The following is a 23,920-nucleotide window of genomic DNA, read 5'->3' as shown; positions in this document are numbered from 1 at the left end:
AGTGAATGGGCATGTTAGAATGGTAAATTAAAATGTTTTTTTTTAAAGTCTGTGTGAAGTGCCAAAATGTATGCAAGCAGCCTGGCAGCACTTTACAGTTACTGAGAACTCTGAAGAAAATACATTTTAGACAGACAGGAAGCAGGGCGGGGGAATTAAATAGGTCATGTGGAGGAGATGAGAGGAAGAAGTGAGTGGCCGGAACCAAATTGCAGCTGCCAGGCCTTCATAATTGAAATAGAAAATACACATATGTTTACATGGGGGTGACAAGGCGCATCAGGGAGTGGGTGAGGGGAGAAAAAGAGAGGAAACAACGGATCGAGAGGGGGGAAAGTAGTGGAAGAGAGTTAAAAAAAGACATGTACTCGAATGGAGACCATTTTTTAAACATGTTTTTTATTGGGCATTTTCGCGTTTATCACCCGTACAGATCTAATGTCCGCTATATTTCCATCAGTGTTAGCATTTCAGTGAACAGCCACATACAGGATGAAAGCAACGTTTCAACAAATAGAAACAACGCAGAAAACATGTAATCACTTTTCATTTCTGAACCAAGCGAGTGCATGGGTGGTGCAGCTTTACTCAGTACCATAATCTAATATAGCATAATGGGGGTCAGACACATCCCTGAAGGAGTTTGGGAGGGGCTACTGGTGAGGGTGGGTCATTGCAAGTCTATACCCCTTTGGGCACCCTTGCACAGGCTCTGCCCTCTGCACATGTACATCTTTCATGCTCTCTGTGCCTCCACAGATAGAAAACTGAGTACAACTTCTTGCCATTGATCCGGTAAAGGCTTCTTGTGCATTCCCCTCTCTTCACGTACGGCAGTGCCATCTGCTAATACCCAGTTTTCCACACCCATCTCCCCCTTCTATGTGGAGGGCTCTTTCGTGATTTCCAGTATCTGGCTATCTCTGCGAGCTACACTCAGTGCTAACTCAAGGAACTTGCAGCCAGATTCATCAATGTCCCGATTTGCGAGTCCTTAATAGCGATTATTAAGGAATAGCTATTAATGACTCGCAAAACGGGATTCATGTAGAAATCTCAATATTATTTGCGATTTCAACAGCTTCCTTATTTGCGATTAGCAAATTGCTAATCGCAAATAAGGATGCGATTTCAAGGGTGCCAGGGGTGTCCAAAGGACACCCTGTAGCACCCCTGAAATGTAAATGTAGACTGATGTTGCGCACACACATGTCCAAAGGACATGTGTGTGTGTAACATACAACTTAGAAAAATGCACTAAAGTGCATTTTTCTAAGTTTTCGCTATTTACCACGAAGTCAGACTTCGCGGTAAAAAGCGGCCAAAAATAGCGATTTTGCAATTCAAAAATGGTTCATGAATTGCATTTAAGGAATCTCAAATAGAGATTCCTTAAATGCAATTCCTCGCAATTTAGCGATTTCGCAATTTGCGATTTTTGCATTTGGGGTGATGAATCCCAAATGCAAAAATTTCACTCGCAAGGGCCAGATTCTCAGAATCTGGCCCTTTGCGAGCCGATTTTACAATGATGAATCTGGCTGCATGTGCCCGCTTTCCTGGTCGCCTGCCGGCGATATTTAGGCCCAGCAGGCAAAGATCCACATTCTATAATGCCTTTCAATTCTGAGGTGACCTGCTTCCAAATTCGGGAAATCATCAAACCTAGAACATGTGGGCAAAGTCCCATTCCACAATATGACATCTGGGGCAACTAACCTCAGTGATGTTAAGCATCATGTTCCCCCAACCCTGAAAACTACTGAGTCCCAAACCCTGAGCCCTAAATCTGGCCTCCAGTCCCCTGCCCTGAGCCTTATAACTACTCATAACATAAGCTTATTGTAAATGGCCCTGCAGCCCTCGTTTTACCACTAATAAGCTAATATGACAGGTTTTTGAAAAGCACTATTCGGACTAAACGTGTTACATTTATTTACTGTCACTGACTGTGTTTGCATTTTTGATCTTCCTGCTGATATAGAAAAACAAAGAATTCATATGGCACGGGATAAAAAAGTCATAATTGCAGCGAAGTTCACTTTTGACTTTTTAATGTGCCCTGTTTTTAATACCTCAAATTCAGAAATGATTTCTGCATTGGTCTGGATAAAAACATTATGAACAGCATCTGGCCCTTGTCCGATCCGTGTCTTATCTAGAAAAGTCAAGAGCTCACATTCAAAATGGTCGGCATATTAAACAATAAAATAAATTACATTTTATTGTTAAAATAAAGTTTATGTAGTGCATTCTACCTGCTACTCCTAAGTGCTGAATGTAACAGTTTTTACTATTACTCAATTTGGTTGTCCAATCTTTGATTTTTTTTTTACTCCTTATTTCATGTGTTATTAAATTCCAGTTAAACCTTAAAATATGTCCGATCCCTGCTGGAAACACTGTTTACCACTAAGAATCTATCACCAGAATTTCAGTATGTGTATCACCCACTTCAAAGTAGCTCTTGTCTTATTATTATAAAGGTTTGTGTGCATGTGCCACGTGAGAGATTGATGATAAAATTGAAATTTTCACCTATATGTAATAGTGCTGAAAAAAAGTGTAAATTTGCTAATAAAAAGTTATTAGTTGGGTCATCAATAGAAAGGCCATGTAAGCCTACTTTAGTTGGCTTGCTCCTCCACTACCCCCACCATCTATTTCACCTCATGTATCAGGAACTCATCAAAAGTCTGCTGTTCTAATCTTCTTGTTTTTAAATAGGTGTATTATGCTTCAATCCACCTTTCTCACTGTGTGTATCTCACTGCGACCACTAGAAAATTGTGGGTCCAGCAACTTTGACGTTTATGACTTCTTCACCAATTCGTGGCTTTCCTAAAGCTACGTGTCAATGCCTCAGTTTGTCCCATATACAACATCACAGTGGCTGGTGCATTTGGATTTGGGGTCATGGACATTACAGCTTATCCTTTTTTAGTACATGTCTGTAGTCTTTTACAGTTAAGATGAACACAGAATAGGAACAGATGTCTTACAAATAGCCATATTATCATTCATATTGGTTTGTTTCTATATTATTCCTTTCTCCTAAAATTTCCCCAACCAACACGCATTCTTTTCCACTTTTGTGTCACAATACATGCCAACATCCATGCCCGCGCCCTTTCCTCCGCCGCACCTAATTCTAAACAAGAAACAATTTTTTATACATCACCAAACATGCTTTATATCTCTTTTATTGCCTTTTCTTAAAAATGCCCTCTTTTGAAGTTTCTTCATTCAAACATAACATATTTGTGGGTCTTTTTTTAAATTGTATTAAAAGGAAGGAATCATTAATACTAGTTATGAATATCAAGACACTGATGATGAAGAACTTGACAACAACCAAGTAGAAGAGCTGGACCTGCCCACATACACTGCTGACCTGCCAATTACCATAGACTGGAAAAAAGACCTACCAGTGAACATCTTTGTGCCCAAGATTGATGTCCATAGTGTGATCATCGACTTTGGAGCTGTCTCGTTTTTGGATCTTTCTGCCATGAAGGGCATCAAAGCGGTAATTTCTTTTCATATAACTTATTGTTAAAATGTCCATAATGCCCTTACCGCTTGCTGCATCCAGTATTTACCAGGCTAAGGGAGAGACAGGAGAAGGGGCAGCAGCCACATGAAAATATAGTTGCAGAGGAACATTATGTATGTCAAATCCTTAAAAAATGAGTTAACACAATGTGATGAGGCTCTGGGCACTCAGTGAGTCCTGACCAATCCTGGATACGTCATAGCATAATGAAAATCATGTATAATCTACAGCATGCACTCGTTCAGGATAATTTGTGTTGTGTACACTTTACAGACAGTACATGCTTTGCAAAAAGGATGCCAACAATTACACACACATGTCCTGGATAACCCAGTATATCACAGATTATGCGTGAAATGCAAGAAATTGGGATACTTCATAGTGTTAACAATTACCAGATATTAATTGTTATGCTCACATTTGGATAAACATGGTATGTTCAATTTTGTGATAATACAGGCATTCACAGATTCTAGGTAACTCAGATTATGCACACATTCTGGATAATTCAAAGTTTTAAATGGGCTATTATTGATGGTAATGTGACTGCCTGTTCATTAAAAGTGTTGAAAGCAATGTTAGATAATGAGGAAATTAGGAGCAGAGAAGATCAACTCTGAAAATTGTATCACAGAGAGGCACATTTTTTACCTTAATGCATGTAAAACACCTATGAATCTGGATACCGTAATAAAATAAGAAATAGCCAAGGACTCAGGAGCTTGTTATGTCCCTGTAGCTCGCACAGGAGGCCAGCCAACTAGCCCTTGGAGTCACTTCTAGTGGCCCCGGGGTCAAGGATATTGTCTAGTTCTCCTTCAAGCAGTCCTTCAAGTAGCAGGACAATCCTTTGGTAACAGCAGTGCATTCCTCTGGGGGTCAAGGCAGTCCATCTGAAGTATTTCCTGAAGAGGTGCCCTGAGGGTCCAACATTTATACCTGGTGCCAGACTTTGAAGTAGGGGGATAGCCTATTTTAACCCTACATCTTTTTCTGAACAGTTCTTCCCTTCCTTTCCCTGCCAGGGCTCAAAGACGTCTGGGGTGACAAAATCCTGGTGTCAGGGTCCTTTGTGCTGTAGGCAAGCTCTTTGGAATTAACTGAGGCAGGGAACAGCTCCGCCCCCAGCCATCCTGGTAGGATAGCCCATTCCTGTCCATACCTAGTCCCAGATGGTCTCAATGTCTGGAATAAATGCCTAACACCCAACAGCAGAGCCATTCACAGTCATGTGATCCAGGACCCTGGCAGACACACAAATGGTTAGGACAAGAACATGCCAACTTTCTAAATGTGGCCTTTGCATATTGTGACTTAAAATGTGACGTTGCCATTAAAGAGGATTCCAACTTACAATGAATTTGATTCTAACCATGATATCCCTATCTGCCCCAAATCCCAAGTTAGCACTTTTTAAATGTAATAAGGTAACCCAATGTTACACAATGTAAGAGACAGACCTTACACTAGTGAAAAATACATGTAGGAGTTATTCACTACAAAGGACATCTAAAACTTAAACTCACTTGTCCTACTTTTTTTAATACAATGCACCCTGAACTTTGGGCTTTTATGGCTTACATTAGGGGTGACCTACAAGTATTGAAAAGAAAGGTTGGCCTAGGAAAATGGTTTTTGTTTTGCCAGGTCACTATAGCAGTTTAAAACTGCACTACAGGCTGCAATGGAAAGCACGAGACATGTTTTAAAGGCCTACTTTAGTGGGTGGAACAAGTGCTGCAGGCCCACTTGTAGCAATTTATGTACAGGCCCTGGCTGGGTACATGTAGTACCGCATACTGGGAAGTTATAAGTAAATTAAATGCACTATTCAGGTGTAAGCCAATGTTACCATGTTTTAGAGAGAGCACAGAAGCACTTTAGCACTGGCAAAAAGTGCACAGAGTCCTAATTCCAACAAAACTAAATTCAGAAATCAGCAGGAGTGAAGGCAAGAAGTTTGGGGGAATACCTCACCTAGGATGTCAGATCTAACAGGAACATTGACTGTCAATTACTTTTAGAGTGTGGATGCTGCTATCAGTGTTACATACAAAACAAATGATGTACCAGGATTTGAAATTCAAAGGAAACTGTCTTGCACAGTCAGGGATTTTGCGCTGCTAGAAAGAATGAATCAGATCAATAATCCCAACAGAAATATGTCCAACAGCAATGCAGATGTTTCAATTTTGTATCATTCTTGGGAAAGACTGGTTGTCGTACTGTATACAAACATAAAGGTGCTCCAAGTGACTGTGCAGTGAGAAGGGAAAATCAGTGAGCCATAACAAATTAAATGAAAGCAGTACACAAGAGAATAAGCATGTACAGAGCGCCCAACCCTCTGGATTTCCAGATTAAAACCTTTGCAAAGCACACTGTTGGAAACAGAGTTTGGGTGTCCAGTAATGAATTGACAAGGGGGGTGCAAGTGAAGAATATTACCAAACCATGGAGTGATAGAGCACCGTTACAGGCAGCATATTTTCCATTTCATTTGGCAAGAAATGCGCACAGACATTCAGCTTTATTGATGAAACCATATAGGGCACAAATGATAACTTGTGTTGTGTTTTAGAAAAAATAGACCTCCTACAGCTTTTCCTTTCACACTTCCTTTATGCCAGCAAGACTGCCACATAGTTCACGTTTACAAAATCCTCTTACTCTGTAGTCGGAAAAATAAAAATAATCCCCAATCTCCATGTTAAAAAAAACAAGCATCAATTTGTCAGAAGACATAGCTTGACATGTTACCTCTGCCTTTGAATGCACAGCAAATGTAACTAGAGAAAAATAAAAACTTAAAGGCATCTTTATAGCTCATTCATCTTCTGAACTCTAGCATGGTTCTTACTGGGGGTGCTGCATCACCCCCACCCCCACCCTTACTTATGGAGTCTGTGATTGCTTCTTTTTGCAGTATTCTGTGAATTCTTTGATTGGTGTATATACATCAAACGTTCAGTAAGAGTAGGAAGGACTACATCACCAGCATACAATGGAGTAGGTGTCCCTACACCTCAGACAATGAAGGTTCAAACCCTTGAGGTGTCCACCAATATCATTCAGGAATAGTGTGAGAAGCAGAGATGCTGAAACGCCCCCTAGGGAATTCATTTCCTTACCTTCCCCATTAGCTCAATATTGGATTTCGACGTTGTTATCTGTGTGCAAGTTTTTAAATGCATTTAATAAGGGGCTGTGCAACTGTTGTTGTCATCTCTGCCACAATATCAACCTGTTGGCTAAATCGAAAGCCGGCTTTAGGTCAACAAAGGTCACTGTATAGGCATTCTGTGTATGTATACAGATTTTGAAGCAACTACATAGAACCTGATCACCTGTTCGATCATATCGATTCGCTTACGGAATCCTGACTGATTATCGACAAGGATGGACTCAGTGTTATGCCAGTCTTTGAGCCACTTAGACGGTCAATCCCCAAAGGTTTCACCCGGCCCCACTCAAAGAAGCCATTGGCAGATATTCTGGAAACCCTTTTTATTTCTTGCTAAACGCCAAAAGCAAAGAATAGTATCAGTTGTGAGTGCAATAGAAATGCCTTAATTTGGACATTGGCCCATAGTTAAGTCTCTGTTTTATAGAAGTCCACACTGGAATAAACTCAGCGCAAAGGGCTTTATTTGATTTTTTGTGAAAGATGGGCAGCTCAGCATCTATATTATTAATCACAAATGAGGTCTTTTCAAGGGACTGCTGCTCAGTGGCTTTTCATTTTTGGAAGAGTGTGTTTGACATGCACTAAAGCATAAAGCTGCTTAAGGGGTCTACGCAGTGCTTAATTTAAGCAGATGCTTTCAGGTGCTCAGCACCTGCACTTCTTTTACAGGGCCGAGGCGACAATTTCTGAACCTGCAGGTGGTGGTCTCAATATTAATTGTTCAATTCAAAATAAAAAGAATAACATACATTGCATGGTGACTTGCTGGTAAATGTTCCTAGGCAGGCCGGCATACGCCTGTTCCGCAATAAACCCAGTCATACCACAATGATTAATATATGCAAAAAAGCCTTTTCATTTTGTTTTTGCACTCAGTGTAGGTTAGAAAGTAAAACACGTCATCTTCCGCTTCATTAGGAATGACAACAGGAAAACGCAGAGTTCAAAATAGCAGGGACATGTACCGGCTGACGACAGGGGTCACAGGCAGTAGCAGTGTTATAGATGAGAGACATCAAGAGTAAAAAGGAGAAGAAACAACAAGAGAGGAGAGAGATAAAACGGAGCAAAGTAGAAGAAAAGGAGGAGAGCCAATCAGATACAAAGAGAAAGCAGCCATGATGTGAAGAAGAGATCATTAAGAAGAGAGAAGATAGAATTCATGGATGTGGAGTACAGGACAGAGGAAATAAAGCCGTCAAATGATAAAATGGAGACACAGCTAATCACTGCTAGAGAATGATAGTAAAGAGCCAAGATCGAGGGGAGGGGAGAGAGAGCAGAGCATGGATAAAAGTGAAGAGAAAAAAGGGCAGGGCTAAAATTAATAGAGGGCAAATCAGAATTACAGGGTGTGACAAAGGTGATAAAAAACAATTAGAGAGGTGAGAGAATAGACTCTTAGAGCAAAGACTTAGGGGATAGACAACAGAACAAGGTTAGAAGATAGCGGCTGAGGCAGTGAGAGTGTTGAAAGTGGGGCTCACCGGAGGAAGACGTGAGCGGTGGCCTCCTTGGCAAAATTTTCAGCACCTGCACTTCTTTTTTTTACAAATTAAGCACTGGGTCTACGCCATTCTTGTGGACTAAGTAGTAACCCTTGTGTCTAGTATACAGCACCTATCGCGTTGGGTGATAAACAATGTCATTCCAGATCTCCTGTCTTTGATTTTAGCCCATGAACATCCCAGCTAGCTGCTGTCGATGAGTTGTGTTTGAATACAGACAGGTACTTCCAGTCACCCATCTGTGGATGCCAAGCAGCTCCATTAGTGCAGGGAATGAACTTCTGCACCAGTGCTGAGACTTGTTTGTGACAACTATGAGAATCACTAAAATAAACAAGATGCAGTACATGAGGCTATCAGGAGGATGGCCCATTTACAACCCATCGTCCAGATAAGATAACTTCCAGGAACGGAGCCACCCTGTTCCCAGCAAGGCCGTTGTATCCTGGGGTTCTGGCCGCTGGTCAACAAACATGCAAGACTTGTGACACTATCCGTGCGTCACTCCCAGCCTCTCTGGTCACGAAATACACCGTACTGACTTAGAAAATGTCTCATTGTAAACCGCACGTGAATATCAATGGCGGTTCGTAAGGTGACTGTTTGCCACCACACCTGCTTTGCTTCATGCCATTCCGGGAGACAATGCATGTGCCCTGCTGCATGCCATTGCGGGAGACACTGCAAGCACCCTGCTGCATGCCATTGTGGAAGACACTGCATGCACTGAGCTGAATGCCATTGCGGGAGACACTGTATGCTCCCTGCTGCATGCCATTGCGGGAGACACTGCATGTTCCCTGCTGCATTCCAATGTGGGAGCCACTGCATGCTCCCTGCTGCATGCCATTGCAGGAGACACTGCATGCACCCTGCTGCATGCCATTGCGGGAGACACTGCATGCTCCCTGCTGCATGCCATTGTGGAAGACACTGCATGCACCGAGCTGCATGCCATTGCGGGAGACACTGCATGCACCCTGCTGCATGCCATTGCGGGAGACACTGCATGTTCCCTGCTGCATGCCAATGTGGGAGCCACTGCATGCTCCCTGCTGCATGCCATTGCGGGAGACACTGCATGCTCCCTGCTGCATGCCATTGCGGGAGCCAATGCATGCTCCCTGCTGCATGCCATTGCGGGAGACACTGCATGCACCCTGCTGCATGCCATTGTGGAAGACACTCCATGTTCCCTGCTGCATGCCAATGTGGGAGCCACTGCATGCTCCCTGCTGCATGCCATTGCGGGAGACACTGCATGCACCCTGCTGCATGCCATTGCGGGAGACACTGCATGCACCCTGCTGCATGGCATTGCGGGAGACACTGCATGTTCCCTGCTGCATGCCAATGTGGGAGCCACTGCATGCTCCCTGCTGCATGCCATTGCCGGAGACACTGCATGCACCCTGGTGCATACCATTGCGGGAGACACTGCATGCTCCCTGCTTCATGTCAATGTGGGAGCCACTGCATGCTCCCTGCTGCATGCCATTGCGGGAGACACTGCATGCACCCTGCTGCATGCCATTGCGGGAGACACTGCATGCTTCCTACTGCATGCCAATGTGGGAGCCACTGCATGCTCCCTGCTGCTTGCCATTGCGGGAGACACTGCATGCTTCCTGCTGCATGCCAATGTGGGAGCCACTGCATGCTCCCTGCTGCATGCCATTGCGGGAGACACTGCATGCTCCGTGCTGCATGCCAATGTGGGAGCCACTGCATGCTCCCTGCTGCATGCCATTGCGGGAGACACTGCATGCTTCCTGCTGCATGCCAATGTGAGAGACACTGCATGCTCCCTGCTGCATGCCATTGCGGGAGACACTGCATGTTCCCTGCTGAATTCCAATGTGGGAGCCACTGCATGCTCCCTGCTGCATGCCATTGCGGGAGACACTGCATGCACCCTGCTGCATGCCATTGCGGGAGACACTGCATGCTCCCTGCTGCATGCCATTGTGGAAGACACTGCATGCACCGAGCTGCATGCCATTGCGGGAGACACTGCATGCACCCTGCTGCATGCCATTGCGGGAGCCACTGCATGCTCCCTGCTGCATGCCATTGAGGGAGACACTGCATGCTCCCTGCTGCATGCCATTGCGGGAGCCAATGCATGCTCCCTGCTGCATGCCATTGCGGGAGACACTGCATGCACCCTGCTGCATGCCATTGTGGAAGACACTGCATGTTCCCTGCTGCATGCCAATGTGGGAGCCACTGCATGCTCCCTGCTGCATGCCATTGCGGGAGACACTGCATGCACCCTGCTGCATGCCATTGCGGGAGACACTGCATGCACCCTGCTGCATGCCATTTCGGGAGACACTGCATGTTCCCTGCTGCATGCCAATGTGGGAGCCACTGCATGCTCCCTGCTGCATGCCATTGCCGGAGACACTGCATGCACCCTGGTGCATGCCATTGCGGGAGACACGGCATGCTCCCTGCTGCATGCCAATGTGGGAGCCACTGCATGCTCCCTGCTGCATGCCATTGCGGGAGACACTGCATGCACCCTAATGCATGCCATTGTGGGAGACACTGCATGCTTCCTACTGCATGCCAATGTGGGAGCCACTGCATGCTCCCTGCTGCATGCCATTGCGGGAGACACTGCATGCTCCGTGCTGCATGCCAATGTGGGAGCCACTGCATGCTCCCTGCTGCATGCCATTGCGGGAGACACTGCATGCTTCCTGCTGCATGCCAATGTGGGAGACACTGCATGCTCCCTGCTGCATGCCATTGCGGGAGACACTGCATGCTCCGTGCTGCATGCCAATGTGGGAGCCACTGCATGCTCCCTGCTGCATGCCATTGCGGGAGACACTGCATGCACCCTGCTGCATGCCATTGCGGGAGACACTGCATGCTTCCTGCTGCATGCCAATGTGGGAGCCACTGCATGCTCCCTGCTGCATGCCATTGCGGGAGACACTGCATGCTCCGTGCTGCATGCCAATGTGGGAGCCACTGCATGCTCCCTGCTGCATGCCATTGCGGGAGACACTGCATGCTCCCTGCTGCATGCCATTGCGGGAGACACTGCATGCTCCCTGCTGCATGTCAATGTGGGAGCCACTGCATGCGTCCTGCTGCATGCCAATTTGGAAGACACTGCATGCTCCCTGCTGCATGCAAATGCGGGAGACACTGCATGCGCTTTGGTGCATGCCGATTTGGGAGACACTGCATGTGCCATTCTGCATGCCATTGCGGGACACACTGCATGCTCCGTGCTGCATACCAATGTGGGAGCCACTGCATGCTCCCTGCTGCATGCCATTGCGGGAGACACTGCATGCTCCCTGCTGCATGCCATTGCAGGAGACACTGCATTCTCCCTGCTGCATGCCAATGTGGGAGCCACTGCATGCTCCCTGCTGCATGCCATTGCGGGAGACACTGCATGCTTTGTGCTGCATTCCAATGTGGGAGCCACTGCATGCTCCCTGCTGCATGCCATTGCGGGAGACACTGCATGCACCCTGCTGCATGCCATTGCGGGAGACACTGCATGCACCCTGCTGCATGCCATTGTGGGAGCCACTGCATGCTCCCTGCTGCATGCCATTGCGGGAGACACTGCATGCTCCGTGCTGCATGCCAATGTGGGAGCCACTGCATGCTCCCTGCTGCATGCCATTGCGGGAGACACTGCATGCTCCCTGCTGCATGCCATTGCGGAAGACACTGCATGCTCCCTGCTGCATGCCATTGCGGGAGACACTGCATGCACCCTGCTGCATGCCATTGCGGGAGACACTGCATGCTTCCTGCTGCATGCCAATGTGGGAGCCACTGCATGCTCCCTGCTGCATGCCATTGCGGGAGACACTGCATGCTCCGTGCTGCATGCCAATGTGGGAGCCACTGCATGCTCCCTGCTGCATGCCATTGCGGGAGACACTGCATGCTCCCTGCTGCATGCCATTGCGGGAGACACTGCATGCTCCCTGCTGCATGTCAATGTGGGAGCCACTGCATGCGTCCTGCTGCATGCCAATTTGGAAGACACTGCATGCTCCCTGCTGCATGCAAATGCGGGATACACTGCATGCGCTTTGGTGCATGCCGATTTGGGAGACACTGCATGTGCCATTCTGCATGCCATTGCGGGACACACTGCATGCTCCGTGCTGCATACCAATGTGGGAGCCACTGCATGCTCCCTGCTGCATGCCATTGCGGGAGACACTGCATGCTCCCTGCTGCATGCCATTGCAGGAGACACTGCATGCTCCCTGCTGCATGCCAATGTGGGAGCCACTGCATGCTCCCTGCTGCATGCCATTGCGGGAGACACTGCATGCTTTGTGCTGCATTCCAATGTGGGAGCCACTGCATGCTCCCTGCTGCATGCCATTGCGGGAGACACTGCATGCACCCTGCTGCATGCCATTGCGGGAGACACTGCATGCACCCTGCTGCATGCCATTGCGGGAGCCACTGCATGCTCCCTGCTGCATGCCATTGCGGGAGACACTGCATGCTCCGTGCTGCATGCCAATGTGGGAGCCACTGCATGCTCCCTGCTGCATGCCATTGCGGGAGACACTGCATGCTCCCTGCTGCATGCCATTGCGGGAGACACTGCATGCTCCCTGCTGCATGCCATTGCGGGAGCCACTGCATGCGTCCTGCTGCATGCCAATTTGGAAGACACTGCATGCTCCCTGCTGCATGCCAATGTGGGAGAAACTGCATGCGCCATGCTGCAAGCCATTGTGGGTGACACGGCATGCACCCTGCTGCATGCCATTGCAGGAGACACTGCATGCACCCTGTTGCATGCCATTGTGGGATACACTGCATGCTTCCTGCTGTATTCTGTTGTGAGTGAAAAGGCATCTGACTTGTTACATTCCATCATGGGTGACACTGCATCTGCCCAGCTATGTTCCATTTTGGTTGACACCACGTCTGCTCTGCTTCATTCCATCGTGGGTGACACTGCATCTTGCCCACTGTATTTCATTGTGGCTGACACGGCATCTTCCCTGCCGCATTCGATTGTGGGTGACACCATTGTGAGGGGTAATCCATCTGCCCTGCTGTATGCCACTGTGAGCGCCACAGCATTGGCCCTGCCTGCTGCATTCCACGGGAGCACTGCAGCGAGGAGAGTGGACAGTGGGGAACACATGACAAAAGTAGACCTAAATGTAAAGTTGAGAATGACACCAACATAATGTGGATATTTAAAGAGCCGGACCAGCTTTGATACACATTTAGATTTCAGAACTGATTATGTTTTTTTAGAGAGGCCATGTTCACTTCATTCAATCTTTGCTGTGTTTATGCAGCATAACAATATATTTCTAATGTTTATAAGCTTCCATTTATTTTATCTATAAAAAGGGTAAAGAACAGCTGGCGTACACGCTCTAGACGTTCCTTAGGCATTCTGAGCCTACCTATCCCTCAGAACCTAACATGGTCTATCCACCCCTTGACCCTAGTCTAATCACTTACCTGCCCTCACCAGAAGTAGCACTTTCAAAGAACTCCCAGATATGGCCTGAAAGAGGCAAGTCGCCTGGAGAATCCCAACACCCTATGCTGTATTCCACCCTTCAATAAAAAAACAGATAACACACGGTATAGTACCCATGGCGGCTATTGTACTGTGGTTTCACTGGGGATTCACCTTCATGAAGTGTAGAGAGTAAAGACATGACTACGCAGAATGGAAGCTGGGGCTATGTTCCTAAAACAGAATCAGTACTTAATTTGTGGGGGTGGTTGCAGGTGGAGTCCATCAGAACTTATTTTTAGGGACCATACGCATTGTACCTCATCAGATTTTGTTGCAAGCAAGGGAGAGAAAGGTAAAAAAAAAAGGACAAGGGAGGGAGAAGATTGGAAAAAAGTGATAAAGAGATGAAAAATAAGTCCTTATCCAGTCACTGGACTTTAGGATCCCGGTTTGTCATTTTCAGCTTCAAATTTAGATTTCACAATTGCAAATATGTTCATGATCGAATTGTATCCTGAAAGAGTATTTCACCTTTCAAGAACTTGCCATGCTTTCTGTAGTGTTGTCTGATGTGTGTTCTGTATCCTACACAGGCGCTGAAAGAATTTATCAGGGTTGAAGTTGACATGTACATCGTTGGTATTGACAGTACGTATTCTTTATAGAGATATCAAAGCTTGTTTCTCCTGTTCCACAACTCATGTGAAGTTTGCACCTGCATGGAATCAGAACTATAATATCTGCCCACAATTATGTGTTAAGCAACAGACCTTCTTCAGGGATCCCAAATATACATGCAGGTTCATGTATCAAATAAATGTACTTTAGAGATTCCCCTTAGGAGATACACCCACATTGTAAGATTTAGATGGCGCTGGCAAGCGTTACTAAATGTAACATGGACAACAGATATACAGTTGAGTATTCTGCAATATGTTGTCAATTTGAGCTGAGCATTTGAGGATAGGGAGTTTTCATTGAAACTATTTCTTGAGATTGTATGACCGATTCAGCCTGAGGAAAATCAAAATATATTGTGCTAGCACTACAGTAAAAGGCTCGTAGAGCAGTTGTAGAACCTCTTCAGGACCTGTGCACACTAGCTCACATTTTTTATTTTCAAACACCGGACAGGCTTCATCGAGTTAAATATCCCTAGACACATGGCTCACATGTTTGCAAAAGATCCATAGGCTTATCAAAAATAAAATCCTGCCCGGAAAGAAGACAGGCAAACATTCTGGCACCCTACAGTCTTTTGAAAGTTATTGCTGCAGAGATAATTTTTGTTAATAACTTCTAAGCTAAGTAGCAGAATGAGAAGGATCCTTCCCCTGGTCCGTGGATATACATTCATGTGAAAAGCAGGCATTTGTGTGTTTTTTATGGTTTTGTATATTTCATGAAATGTATGCTTCTCTGCCGCGTGTGCTTTTGCATGTAATTGTCACACGTGTGATATGGGTTTCAGGAGAAACTGTGAAGTTGCATGTGTGCTGCAACCACACGCACTATGCTAGCAAAGTTCCTCCCATGACTTCATGCAAAATATGTTGAGTAAGTAGCTTGTGGGATTTGTGTGCAACAGGAAGTACCTTGCATGCCATTTTCACAGAAGATAATACATATTTTGCATACACAAAATATAGCTTTGTCTTCCCTTGGTAATAAAGCTATCCCATAGTCCCATTCATCACTGAAAGTTTCATGGCAGATCTTTCCTTTGCGTGTGATCATCTGTCTACTTTGCAATAATCCACGTGGACTAAGTAAGTGACTCCCACTAAGGATCAAAGAGAATCTTCACCAACCAACCTCCCCCCGTGGCTTTTACAGCTAGATTAATGAAAAAGCCGTTTGGCGAGTCCTTAATAGTGATTATTAAGGAATCGCTATTAAGGACTTGCAAAACGGGATTCATGTAGGAATCACTAAATAAATTGCGATTCCTACACATTCCTTATTTGCGATTAGCAAATTGCTAATCGCAAATAAGGAATAACTCCCCATTGATTCCTATGGGCCTAAAGGCCTATAGGATTGAATGGGGAGTATTCCTTATTTGCGATTAGCAATTAGCTAATCGCAAATAAGATAGCGATTTCAAGGGTGCCAGGGGTGTCCGAAGGACACCCTGTAGCACCCCTGAAATGCAAATTTACACAGGTGTTGCGCATACACATGTCCAAAGGACATGTGTGTGTGTAACATGCAACTGAGAAAAATGCACTAAAGTGCTCTTTTCTATTTTTTCGCTATTTACCACGAAGTCAGACTTCGTGGTAAATAGCGGCCAAATATTGCAAATTCGCAATTTAAAATTGGTTAATGAATTGCATTTAAGGAATCTCTAATAGAGATTCCTTAAATGCAATTCTTTGCAAATATGCGATTTCGCAAATAGCGATTTTTGCATTTGGGATGATGAATCTCAAATGCAAAAATTGCGCTCGCAAAGGGCCAGGTTCTCAGAATCTGGCCCTTTGCGAGCGCAATTTCCTTTCATGAATCTAGCTGTTAGTTCCTTAACTTTGGGGGTAGTATACCTGTTTAAAAGTTGATGGAAGACCCGTTTCCTGAAAGATGCTACATGGAATCCCTATCAATTACTTCTCCCATTCCTTGGCAGATTGTGTAGACTCCAAGATAAGTGCAGCTTCTATCTCACTCAACCACAATTTGAGGCCCCAGGTTGTCCTTCACACCCCACTGTGTGATTGAATCTTCCATCATCACTTTCACGTTCATAAATGGATCAGAAAAAGAGAGCAGCCCTCTTAAATCTGTACTCCTTGACCATCCTCGCCCATCACCCCACACTCCTCCATTGCCACCCCGGAATCGAAATTCAAAGCAAGGCCTTCAACTGGATTTCCTTCCTCTCAAACCACATGCAGAGAATTGATTCTACCTTTTGACGTATCTCAACCATTCCTCTCTGGCATACCCGGTGTTCCATCATCATACAAACCCTGTTCAACTTCTACCACACAATAAACAGATACTCCTGAAAGCTGGACCGTTATTCAGACATTGAATCCACCATGCACCTTAACATACATTACGACTCCCATAACTAATTGAGCAGAAAACATCTTAAGCTAAATGCTGGCAACTCAGAGATCATGACTTGCGGGACCCTGATTACCCAGAACGGTGACCCTCCCAGCCGTAACCAACAGTGTAAAGCCTCGGAGTCACCTGGGACTCTGAACTAAGCATAACGCCATCCACACAGTTGTCACAATCTCCTACTGTCTTCTTCACTTATCAAATCCAAGTGTCAACAGCCCTTGTGCATTCCCATCTAAACTGAGGCAATGCTTTTTATCTGGGTGCTCTTCAACACGTTCATCAGGGTCCAACAAGTACACAAGATCACGGCAAGTCTTTTCCTACATCTACAGCCATGCAACCACATCAAGCCAGCTCTCCACATCCTGCAATGACTACGCGAACTAGGAGAGCCTTCATCCTGGCCCCTGCACCCCCCACCATGTACACCACAGAATAGGACCTTACTTCCTAGAGAAGAAACTGCTGACATTTTCACCTTGATGCATCCTCGCTCAAGACCAGCCAATTAAGAAAAATCCTGGCTTTTAATATTTACAGCTTGGAAGCTAAGCATTCTCTTTCAAATTGTAATTGTAATTGTAAAATTATTTATAGAGCGCATGGCTACCCGGAGGCCTCCCAGCGCTGTGGACTGTTTGCTGTGAATGCTCTGTTTAGCGTGATGGAAATAGCAGTGTTTTCAAACGTTTGCGGAAGACCAGATAGTCATCTATCAGTCTAATATGGTCCGGCAGGGTATTCCACCCTTTGGAGGCCACATAGGAGAATCGTTGTCCTCCGCTTCTGGATTTCTGGATTTTGGGGATTGTTGCTAAGCGTTTTTTTCCAGATCGCAGAGATCTATTAGGTAAGTAAGGGAGGATGGTTCCTTGTGATATAGGGGAGCATTTTGCGTTCAGGATTTTGTGGGTCACACAGAGGGTTTTAAACTGGATCCTCTCTGCCACTGGTAGCCAGTGTAAGGTGGATATGGCATTTCTGGCGGATTCTCAGAGGGATGTCCATAAGAAGCCTAGCTGCACAATTTTGTACCGCCTGAAGGCTCCTTATCGTGGACTGGGGTGAGCCCACATATAGGGCATTCCCGTAATCCAGGCGTGAAAGTATCAGGGCCTGGACTACTAATTTCTTAGACTCCCATGAAAGCAGTGGGAAGACTTTTCGCATCATCTTCAGTATTCCAAAACAACATCCTACGACTTTCTGTGCTTGGGCTTTCATACTGAGTTTATTGTCTAGCCAGACACCGAGGGATTTGATTTTGTCTTTAGGGGTTGGAGCTTTGCCTAGACAATTTGGCCAGAGGGTAGAAACCCCCATCAGGAGTGGTTTACCCAGGAACATCAGTTCTGTCTTAGTTCCGTTCAATTGTAGAAAGGAACTTTCCATCCAGGAAGCTATTGTTCTCATACAGTTTGGTAGGGTGTCTGGACTGTTTCCTGGTTGGTTTAGGGAGACGATCAATTGGGTATCGTCTGTGTATGTGATAATTCGAATTCCAAAGGGTTCCACTATTTTGGCCAGCGGGCTCAAATAAATGTTAAAGAGTGTGGGGCTGAGGGACGAACCCTGTGGTACCCCACATCTCAATGGCCATCTTTTCGATATAACTTCGCCCTCATAGACCCTGAATGATCGGTCCTCTAAAAAGGACTTCAGCCAGTCTAGTACAGTCCCCGATATCCCTGCTTCTCCTGCCCTAGAGATAAGCAGTTGATGGTTCACGGTATCGAAGGCTGCACTTAGGTCTAGGAGGATGATAGCTGCCGAGCCTCCGCTGTCCATGATTTTTCTGGTCTCATCAGTCACAGCAATCAAGGCTGTTTCGGTGCCTTGTTGGGGTCTGAAGCCAGTTTGTGTCGGGTGTAGGCAGCCGTTTTCCTCGAGAAATTTTGAGAGTATCCCATTCACATGCTTCTCGGTTATTTTGGAAATAGCTGGCAGCAGGGAGATGGGTCTATAGTTCAGGAGGAATTCTGGGTTGGTTCCCACTTTTTTCAGCATTGCCTTAACCATGGCTTGTTTCCAGGTGGAGGGGACTGTTCCCGTGCTTAATGACAGATTTATCAGCTCAAGTATGGTGGATGCCACAGAATGAGAGACTTGGTTAAGGATGTTGGGGGGTGCTGGGTCTGATGGGGACCCCGATTTTAAGTTATTGAGACACGATTTTAGAGTCTCTAGATTCGTTGGGTGGAGAACTTCCAACTTTATTCCATTCCTAGTCTCCGTGACATTCTCAAAGGTGGAATTCCGGGGGGTGGTAGCAGGGGCAAATGGCAAAACTGTAAAACTACCTCCTTGACCACTTGAGGAGCCTTCTTCATCTCCTGGCTGTTTGTAAAGCTCTGAAGACATGGCTGTTCACATACACAAGAGTTACTCACTATGACAAACTCTGGAGAAGCAAACTGGTTACCTGACAAACAGAATTTCCATGTATTCAACATCAAGTTCGCCATGAATGGTCATTGGTCAAGGACCACTGGCCTCTGGTTGAGTAGTGAGTACACATAGGATTACTGTTCCCCTCATCTTCTTAGATGCACCCGTGCACTATGATTGGAGCACATCTCTGACCCTCAGACATTGCACAAATTCATCCACATGGAGCTTTCTCTTCAGCCCTGCTAACATGCTCCTGCCTCCGTACAGTTCTTCAAAGACCGACCAGATCCCCTGAACCTAGTTGTCCATACTGCTCACGCAGCACAGTCGGAGCACATCTCTGGCCTCACACACTGAAGTAACAGTCACCCATACACACCACTCATATGTACATATGGGTCTCACCAACCAATACCCTTCTGATGTACATATGCAAGTACCACTTGTCACCAAGGGAGAGGTAACAAGCTTTGGCGCCTCAGTGACGGCAGCAATTCCCCATATAAATGAGGTTGGCAATATTTTTCTAGGAGAACATCAAGATCACACATATAAAAATATTGGTTTCCAGTCTGCTGGAATTATTCGTAAGACAATTTGTCCCTATGGCTAATATCTCAGAATAATGATCCTACTCCCAAAGCTACAAGGTGTGTTATGAAAAGGAGAAGAGCAGAGAAATGTGGGATGCTTCCAATTCAGGACTGAGAATCAAGTACCTATTTCTAAATGCTTTGTTTTTATTAAAGGTTAGTTCGATAGCCAAAGACAATAACCTGTGAAAACGTATTTTCATACTTTTCCATTGAAATGTTATTTTCTGCTGCATGTAATCCCGCGTACATCAAAAACGGACTCAACCTATTAATTTATAGGTCTCGTTTTCAGATTTATTAGAAATATTTCATTTAGGTAAAGAGGATTCAAGGTATAGCCTATTGTGTTTGTTTCTTTTTACGCAGGTCACCTTATCGAAAAGCTTGAAAGATGTGATTTTTTTGATAGTGAAATCACAACATCCCTATTTTTCCTCACTGTCCACGACGCAGTGCTGCACGTGCAGATGAAAAGAAGCATGCTCAGTTCAACCAAATGCGGCTCGTGTCCGGTGAGTATGTTGCAAGTCATGTATGTTTCTGAGAAGCGCAGGACACAAACTAACTATTCACAAACTCCAGTTACTGGGAACAAAACCATGTGCCTGCTCTGTCACAATGATAAAGCAGGCACTGGCCGAGATCCAGCATGTGGCAAACAGCCCAAATGGATGAAGTTTAGATTCCGATTTTTTTATTTGTATTATCTATGTATTTCGCTCTGTTAGGGCTGGACTGGCCACATGGGACACAGGGAAAACCCCGGCAGGCTGACGAGTTGTGGCTGCTTTTAGGGATGGATGAATGGGTCAGCCAATCACCCTGGCCAACATCCCTGAGGGAACACACATAATATTCTTGTAGCCTCATACATACGCTCCCCCCCCCCTCCCCCTCAACTCCTCCATGTGGGGTAGGCAAGAACATATTTTCCAGGGCAGCTTTCAGTTCCCACACCACCACTGGACAGTCTGCCTAGGTACAGTACATAGCAATGGAGTGACATTAAAAAAAGAAAAACTGTGTAATCATCCAGGATTCATGGCATGAACAAAAGACCTAATCTGCACCCTCAGATTTACATCATCGCATGAATCCAGATTTACACAATTTGGGAATTCATAAACTTTGCAAGTATGCCTGAAAACTAGGCCAGTTACAGGTTTTCAGCCTTACCTGAGGAAAACATGTGATAATTCCGTTTTTTGACAGATATCTGAGATATGGAGACATTTCTACCTGCGTAACAGTACATGGTGTTCAAGTATGCATACTGAAATGCGGTAATCAACTCTTATCCCGCATTTTTTATCCCGCATACCATTAGCCCGCATACTATAATCCCGCAATTGCTTTCAGCCCGCATACCATTATACCGCATTTTTTTATAACGCATGTGCTTTTATCACGCATGCCTTTACAACAAATTACGCTGTAAAGGCATGTATGGTAAATGTATTTGCATTGTAAACCACGACGATGAGAGAGGTAAGTGGGTTTGGGTTAATTTTTAAGGGTGGGGGTCGTGCTGGGGTAGTGATTGTGTAGTGTAGTGTTGTGTTAGTGTAGTGTTGAGTTGTGGTGGTTGTTTAGTGTAGGGTCGTGCTGGGGAAAGTGTAATAGGGGTTGGGGGTAGTGTTTTAGGGGGTAGGGTAGTGTTGTAGTGTTTGCCTAGTGTAGGGTCATGCTGGGGATAGTGTTTTAGGGTTTAGGGTAGTGTTGTAGTGTTTGCGTAGTGTAAGGTCATGCTGGGGGTAGTGTTTTAGGGTTTAGGGTAGTGTAGTGTTTGAGTAGTGTAGGGTCATGCTGGGGATAGTGTTTTAGGGTTCAGGGTAGTGTTGTAGTGTTTGCGTAGTGTAAGGTCATGCTGGGGGTAGTGTTTTAGGGTTTAGGGTAGTGTTGTAGTGTTTGCATAGTGTAGGGTCATGCTGGGGGTAGTGTTTTAGGGTTTAGGGTAGTGTTGTAGTGTTTGCGTAATGTAGGGTCATGCTGGGGGTAGTGTTTTAGGGTTTAGGGTAGTGTTGTAGTGTTTGCGTAGTGTAGGGTCATGCTGGGGGTAGTGTTTTAGGGTTTAGGGTAGTGTTGTAGTGTTTGTGTAGTGTAGGGTCATACTGGGGGTAGGGTTGTAGGGTTTAGGGTTGTGTTGTAGTGTTTGCGTAATGTAGGGTCATGCTGGGGGTAGTGTCTTAGGATTTAGGGTAGTGTTGTAGTGTTTGCATAGTGTAGGATCATGCTGGGGGTAGTGTTTTAGGGTTTAGGGTTGTGTTGTAGTGTTTGCGTAGTGTAGGGTCTTGCTGGGGGTAGTGTTTTAGGGTTTAGGGTAGTGTTGTAGTGTTTGCATAGTGTAGGGTCATGCTGGGGGTAGTGTTTTAGGGTTTAGGGTAGTGTTGTAGTGTTTGCATAGTGTAGGGTCATGCTGGGGGTAGTGTATTAAGGTACTGTCGTAGTGTTTGTGTAGGGAAGTAAAGTGCTTAATGGTAGTGTTGGGGGGTCGTGCTGGGTAGTGAAAATGTAGTAAAAGGACTGTAGTGTAGGGTAGTGTTTGGTAGTGTATGGTAGGGTAGTGTACTTTAACTTACCTTTAAAACTTTTACAATGAGTATACCTTTAACATGCATGCTTTTACGTTGTAAAGGCATGCGTGCTAAAGGCATATTCTTCCTAAAAGTTTTAGTTCTTTTAGTTTGCGGCCTTATAGTATATGCGGGATGAAAAATGCGGGATGATGGTATGCGGGATGATTGTATGCGGAATTTCGACATATATTCAATGCGGTAATCGCCATGCAAATCCCTTAAACCTAAAGCGATGGCATGATTAAAATAAAATCTCTACAGAGAAAATGATGTCACTGTGGAGAAACCTCTTTCCAGCATCACCACCAACTTTATGGTTGCTCCCTTTCCTTTACCCCCCTGACAAGTGGCACAGGTAGTATCCATCCAGGGCCGGAAGGGGTCAGAAAGGAGTTTGAGAATGCCCATAAACGTTTGTTTGAGGGTGTTCACAAACTTACCAGGAAAAGCCCCTCCATAGAGTTCAATGGGACAGTTTACACATATGTTAGGCTTACAGTTGTAAATGATTGTGTGCCACCATTATCGTCGCATTTGTACTGTGAATAACAGTAGGACAATTACAGAGAAGGCTAAGGACAGGTCTGAAGAAATACTTTAAACTAAGCATTTTTGGATGAAAGTGAAATATGTATTCTTATCTGTATTGCAATAAAAAATAATCAAGCATGTTACTATGTTAGAGCTCAATGTGCATGAATATCAGTGTAATACTTCAGTACAGCATTTGCAAAACCAAACATGGCCTGTGTATTAACACATCCAGAATATTTAGACTGATTAGCAAAACTATTTTCATGTCCAAGATGAAATAAGGTGTGCATACAGCTTGTTTCAAAAGTGTAACTATCTAGGCCTTTTATATTCACAAAAAGTGAAGCCTCTGAAATTCCAAAGGAAGATTACAAGTAATGTTAAGTATTTTGAGCATGAAGGTACCTAGAAATGTCATTATAGCATCTTTCTCTGCTTGCTCACTGATTCCAATTATTCGCATGTTGTCTCATCGGATCCTGTCCTCCAAACTGATAGTTTTCCTGTGAAGGCACCTGAGTTCACTCCCCCAATCTGGCTGTGTATCAAGACATAATTCAACATCTGTAATCTGGTTTACTATCTTTGTTAGCTGTGCTTTAAATGCTGGGACCTCTCCCCTTAATGACTACTTCTGCCAGGGCCGCCTCCACTGCCGTCTTTACTGATCTTATTAATACTGCTTATTCTTTTAACAACGTTGTGAGGGCTGTGCCCGTAACTGTGGGGGAAGTAGTCAGGTCAGCAGGTACGATGGATTGTTTCTGAGAGCATTTGGCCATGGCTTCGGAGAAGAGGAGTTGCTGCGCCTGGCGCATGATTGGTTCTCAGTATGTAATCGCATTGCGAGGTAGTGGTGGATTACAGCATGAAGGTTCCAAATTCCTCTGTGCATTAGGAACTCTACCTTGGAGAAATTCGGGGCTCCCCTATTTAGTATCTTCTTTAATTATCTAAACAAAGGCTATGCCCATGAGATATGGTTGGAGATGTCCTTCTGTAGGAT

General features: G+C 45.2%; 1 protein-coding gene across 2 annotated transcripts in view; it reads left to right on the top strand.

The window, feature by feature from the left end:
- The window catches only part of LOC147750611 (chloride anion exchanger-like), a 334,851-nt gene that overhangs the window by 286,581 nt on the left and 24,350 nt on the right, over nt 1-23,920 (top strand). For both annotated transcript variants that reach the window (XM_086967201.1, XM_086967202.1), the window contains exons 17-19: nt 3,293-3,529; nt 14,336-14,390; nt 20,171-20,316. In XM_086967201.1, the coding sequence (XP_086823327.1) occupies nt 3,293-3,529; nt 14,336-14,390; nt 20,171-20,316 (438 nt within the window). The remainder of the gene's footprint in view (nt 1-3,292; nt 3,530-14,335; nt 14,391-20,170; nt 20,317-23,920) is intronic.

Source organism: Lissotriton vulgaris, chromosome 1_1 (assembly GCF_964263255.1).
Source record: "Lissotriton vulgaris chromosome 1_1, aLisVul1.2, whole genome shotgun sequence".
Lineage (NCBI taxonomy): Eukaryota > Metazoa > Chordata > Amphibia > Caudata > Salamandridae > Lissotriton > Lissotriton vulgaris.
The sequence above is the reverse complement of the archived record's forward strand: the minus strand, read 5'-3'. Positions and strand labels throughout refer to the sequence as shown.